We start from the raw sequence: 6,000 nt of genomic DNA on the forward strand, positions 1-6,000 counted from the left end.
GATGGTCGGAAGGGCTGTGTTTGCCTACCATTGATGACTACACGAGTGTGACCCAGCAAAATCAGTAGTCTTATGAGACGGAAATCTAATTGCTACCAAGTTAAGGGCAAAGGTGATTGCTTCGTTGTTATAACCTGAAGTTGAAACAACAGGGTCATTAAATGTTTTCCTGCGGTTCACACTGACCTAGTACCGCATATACTTATGCTAAAAGAGATTTAGATACCACCTTAGATTTTTATTTTTTAGTTTATAACCTAATATACTCACAGCAATGCAAACCACTTTCAAAATAGTATAAATTATGTGTGCCTGTAATAGCCCAACCGGTAACAGTTCATCAAGAACCAGTCATTATATTTACACAGACAAAGCACAATTTGATTTCAGAGTTAAGGTTCTATATTGGCATTTAAGCCAACTTCTAGGTGCGAACTACTAAGAATAATTCTCAAAAAGAAGTCTTAGTATAACTAAACTAAACTAAACTAGCTTAATTAACTAAGTAGTTACTCGGGCCCCAAGATCCTACTCAGCCGGACTCCGCTTCAAGCAAGGCATTCTTGCCTGACCATCTACGGTAGGCCACCATGCAACCAGGCGCTGCTTTTATTTGCAGTGTTGCTGTTCAAGGGAAGACTCCGCAACGCCATGACCCGATGGTAAGCGGGCTTCAGGGGTCCTTTACCTAGCGAAGCAGCTGGACAAGGAGGCCAAGCGACCAGTTTTGAAGTCTCGTGTTGAATCTGGGGCAATAGGAGGGGGTGCTAGCCGGCGGCATTCAGCGACCCAAGCATACCAAGGAGACCCCGGGCGCGGTGCTGAAAGACCGCAGTATGTTTCCTTAAAAAGGCGTCCACGAAAGTTTTCCGCTCCAATTCGTTATTCCAGCGCCAGCCGGCATTGTCGCAATGTCAGCTCCGCTCGACTGCTCGAAGCAGACTGCCCCAGCAGCCCTCGAGCATTTCATTGCCCGTCGCTTGATCTGACTTGGAATGCCGCGGCGCTTTCTCATCAGAGGCAGTCGACATAGCTCGTTCAGCGGACTTGATATGGCTTGGAAGACCCTTCTAAACCTATGTGAGGTGAGCCGGCTCCAGGGGACTCGCTTCCCCGCCCGAGGAACGCTGCTCATATAATGAGACTCGCAGCGAGTCGCGCCCAGATCAGGCGTCCATGCGCATGGAGGGAACAGAGCTGGCTTGGCGGAGATAACACGGCTTAAAGATACTCTGGTGGTCATGTGCGTCTTCGCTATCGGGCGGAGGGTGTGGTTTTCTTCGTTCGAGGTTGTGGAGCAAAGCTCGTGGATGTCCCCGACGATGGAGTGGGAGCGCCGAGTCTACGCTATATCTGCTGCTTCTGCCCCTGTCTTTGGACTTTTGCGGTCCAGACATATTGTGTGCGGTCTCCATATCCACCAGCCTCTTCATACGCTTGTTGTCCACGCGATATTCTAGCCACCTCACCTCACCCACCATGCCTTTCTACGCTTACGCCATAGCCGACAATCTACGTAATTTCGCAGTGATATGATGGTGTGTTGAGCTAATGTTTGTCCTCAAAAAAGCGCCCTCATGGCCGGATCCTGGTCTCTGCTGCGACCCAGGAGGCCATCAAACAATGGGTTAAGAATGTTGAGGCTGTAACTGAATCGAAGGACCCTCTTGTAAGGCACACCGAGGACTGGGACTGGTTTACCTATAAAGTGAACGCGCAAGCGCTCTCCCAGGCGGCAATACAAACTGGTGGGCTGGTTGTAATGTTGAATCTGCCAAGATGGGACCCTGGCCTTCCAGATGGACCTGGATGGGCAGTCTTTAACAACCAGGCAGTCTCTAACAGCGACTGGGGCACTCAAACAGTCAGTCCACCTGCTGACCGGGAGAGCTCGCGAGCCAGAAATGACAGAATGGAGCCTACTACCGTCGCTTTTTCTTTTTCTTTTCTTTTTCATGTTTGGCTTTGCGGCAGATAGTTAAAAGACACATTGGAACTCTTGGAGATGTGGGCTTGCCTCTGTTGGGGTTGTCTGTTGCTCTTTCTGCTTTTTATTTATACTGGACGTGCCTGTTTGATTGCGTCTGGGTATTAAGAGTCAGTTGCCTAACTGTACTTATGCTGCCCAGGTGGGCTGATAGTGCAATCGAGATGCTTTATAAAGAATAAACCTGCTTCAATGAGCTCTTCATCATCTTCATCACCGTTCTCATCGCCGTTCTCACTGCCGCCCTTCTCTCCGCCCCCATCAGGCCGCCTCATATCCCCACCTGGAACAAAGCATCAGGTAGTTCTAATCAAACGCCAAAACAAAACCACACACGAAGATGGACTTCCGCGAAGACATCGCAATCGGAGTCAATGTACGTACCCTATCCACGGTCAAGCGTCCTTCCCTAGCCGAACACTCTAACACCTACAGACAGGCCAACGGAGGAAACCGGCTTCAACCGCTACGGGTTCGGATACAGCCATAAGCCCGCGACGAACTCACGGTGACGGAGTGGTATACGGTGGTGACGGAAACTCTTCTCAGGGAGCCTCCGCACATAGGACCGTGCTCCTTCACCTTCAATAAAGAGGACTTCAAGATAGAATAGAAGATTCGAAATCTGGACGAGACCATGTGCACCTTTCGTGGCTGTATTATCTTTTTTGTGCTGCTTGATTGCCCAACGGGGCGCTAGTTACCTTATGAGCGTCAGGATGACAGGACCGAATTGCTGTGGTTTTTGGAGCTGGGCGCAGGTTTAAACAAGGGATGGGGCATTTGCGCATATATTGAGTAGATGGAACTATATGTTTGGGCCGGCTTTTGTAGTAGTCGGCAGAGGCCTGAGAGGTCTTATGAAGATTAGGTGCTGGATCTTTAGTGGTGTTGTGAGGAATATACGTTGCTGCTAAACCAAGGCTTGGGTCATCACGTTAAGATACTCTTTTTATAAGACGCGTTAAATGGGGTTGTAGCCTGGTTAAAATTATCTTAACGCATGCGCTTGCGACTCCGACAAGTTATTTTCATAAAGAAGCCTTGCTAAAACAGCCTTTAAAGCTAGTAAGCAGGTTTGTTCTGTTACTTGTAATTTAATTAGGTGTGTTTAGGAGTATCTTAATAAATAAATTTTATAAGCATATATATATCACGTCACAGTGCCTAGGATTTTGCCGCGAAACTAGTCTTAAGTACTATAAGGCCCATGACATTGTACATAGCCCTTCTACAAGAACTTAAAGATATCCGCGGAGGATCCTCCGCGGATAGGCTAAGTTAGTACCTATGCTAACTTAGCACGCATAAAGGATACCTGTCCTCTGTAAGGGGAGAGTTTTAATCCCTAGTATTGATTTTATAATAAAGCTAGTTTCTAAAGAAAGGCTCTTAAACCCTTTTATTCTTATTTTTTTAGGTATATTATACCCTTTTATATTATTTATAAACCCCTTCTAAGGCCAAGGACCTTATAATTTTAATACTTATTAATATATTTAGTTTATAAGGGGTAATTTACACCTATACCGCGAACCTGGTTATCCTCGCGGTAATTAAAAAATAATTTCTTATAAGACTATCTAGGGAGCACCTGTTTACCCCTTATAAGAAGATTTATTTATAGCTATTTATAAAGGCTTAATAAAATCTAACTTTAAAATTATTATATTTTTATATAAGGGGGAGCTATCCCTCTTATAGCCACTTAAGAAACTATCTCTAGAAAAACTTTGCAAGTAAATAAGGTTATAAAAAAAAAAACTAAAATAAGTAAAGCTAATTTAATAACTTTATAAAAAATATATTATAAATAAGATTACTTGCAGGCTTGTGCAAGAAGGGTTAGACTCTTTTTTTATACTTTTAAAAAAAAAACTTTTATCTCGTGATTACCTAGTAAAAAGAATTAATATAGTAATAAAAGCTATGTAAATTATTATACCTTTATAAAAAAAGTTTAGGTCTTTAAAAAAACTAATAGTTTCTTATTAAAAAAGGTTTTAAACTTTATAGTACTTTATTTTAATTTAATACTGCAAGATTTATAAAGCATAAAGTTTAAAATATTAAAAAACTTAATATAAACAGACCTCCGCAAGTTTCTTCTTAAATAGTTAGGAGATCCCGCGGATAAATTATATATTATATAAAGTAAGGCTTTACGCATAAAACTAGCTAAGAATAAATTAAACTATATATACCTATAATACTGGAGGGAATAATAGTTAAAGCTAAAAAAATAGGGAAATTAAACTAATATTATTTTTTTATAAATCTTTTTTAAATTATACTTACCTATAATAAAGTAAAAGGTCCGCGAATAGCTATACTTCTTAAAAATACTTATAAAATTAATATCCCTTGTTACTAAGCTTTAACCAAGCCTTTTTTTTATATCATAAAATTTAACTAGTACTAATCCAAAACCTGTAAATATAAATTTTAAACTAAATAACTTTTTACAGGGCAAGAACAAGGGATCTTCACGGAAAATAGGTAATTATAAGGTTAAAAAGCCTACTTTTATAAAAAAAAAAAAAAAAAAAAAAGAGCCTTAGTATTACTATTATAAGAAGATTAGGTATATTAAACTAGATTATTTATATTTTAAAAAAAAAAAAAAAAAAAAAAGCCTTAGTGTTACTACTTGTCAGGGAACGCGGCCAGCGCGGACTGATGACAGCCAATAGATTTGTTACAATGATACGGTGTGACTGGTTATCACGTCAGGAACCGGAGCCATTAATTATCCGCACTAATTATAGTAATACAGCAGTATTAATATAATAACTTCTTGGCTATTATATTAGTTAAAGCAAAGTAATATAATAGGTTTAACTAGATATACTAATTAAAGCAGAACACTATAATTAATTTATTAAATATTATATATTTAAAGGATTATTTTTATAGTATTAAATAGTTTTAATTATTATTTATTATCTTTAAAAACCAAGCTATTCTATCTTTTAGTTTTTATTTAGTCTTTTATATAAGCTCTTTAACCTTAAGACTTGTATCTTCTACTCTTGCGCATAAAATATTCTTAAATCCCACCAGTTTAAGACAGATTAGCAGGCTTTATTTAATAATAATAAACCCTTAGCATAAAAGATTTAAAAATATTATTATTATTATAAATACTTAAACTTCTTAGGTATAGGAGGCTACTGCAGCCTGCCCTATCCCTACTTAGGAGCTAGAATATATAAAGGGAGTAATTATTATAATAGCTAATAAGATCCATGTGTTAAAAAGTTTTAAAGGACTTAAAGTTAATTAGGCAGAACCCTTTAAAGGTAAGAAATTATCCCTGCAGAGTTATTTAATATTAATAAATATACATATTTATATTAACAACCTTAGTAAAGCTGATAAATATAATAAAGTTATGTTTACAGGCATGTACCTTAAAGGACCTGTATTTAATTAATTTAAACTATACATGCGTGACTTTTAGGAGCAGGTTATAAAGAACAGGAAACTAATAACTAAAAAGATCTTTAGGGACTATAAAAAGTTTAAAGCCTAAATTTTTAAGGTATTTAGTAATTTAAACCTTAAATAAACCGCCTAAAGCAAAATAAACATGTTATACTAAGGTAAATAACCTATTAGTAAATACACCGCAAAGTTCCACTAGATTGCCTTAAACTTAACCTGGAATAAGTTAGCTCTTATATTAAAATATTATAAAGAATTTAAAAGCAGAACTAAGGATTAACTAGCTATGCTTAATAATTTACTAAAAACTTTTAATAAGCTTATTAAAGTGGCATTATAAATAAAAACACGACAGGATGAATATTGGTATAAGAAATAGTAAAATAATATACATAAAATAGGATAAAATAAATAAAACCCATGACATAATAAGAATAAAGATATAAAAATAAATGCTGTTATTACCACTGGAGAACAGAAGAATGGCAAGGAGAAAAAGTAGTTTAAAGGGAAATGCTTTAAATATAAAAAGATTAAATATATTAAGAAATATTATTAAATAAAGC

General features: G+C 37.6%; 1 protein-coding gene across 1 annotated transcript; it reads left to right on the forward strand.

The window, feature by feature from the left end:
* Nucleotides 1–2,327: 2,327 nt before the first annotated feature.
* Nucleotides 2,328–2,578, forward strand: BDW74DRAFT_175556 (uncharacterized protein; the record flags this gene model as incomplete). Its single annotated transcript, XM_073728364.1, has 2 exons — nt 2,328–2,363; nt 2,423–2,578. 2 exons carry the CDS (start codon nt 2,328–2,330, stop codon nt 2,576–2,578), a joined length of 192 nt encoding a protein of 63 aa, XP_073586500.1.
* Between the last annotated feature and the right edge of the window lie 3,422 nt (nt 2,579–6,000).

Source organism: Aspergillus multicolor (assembly GCF_047715735.1).
Source record: "Aspergillus multicolor strain CBS 133.54 unplaced genomic scaffold BDW74scaffold_5, whole genome shotgun sequence".
Classification (NCBI taxonomy): Eukaryota; Fungi; Ascomycota; class Eurotiomycetes; order Eurotiales; family Aspergillaceae; genus Aspergillus; species Aspergillus multicolor.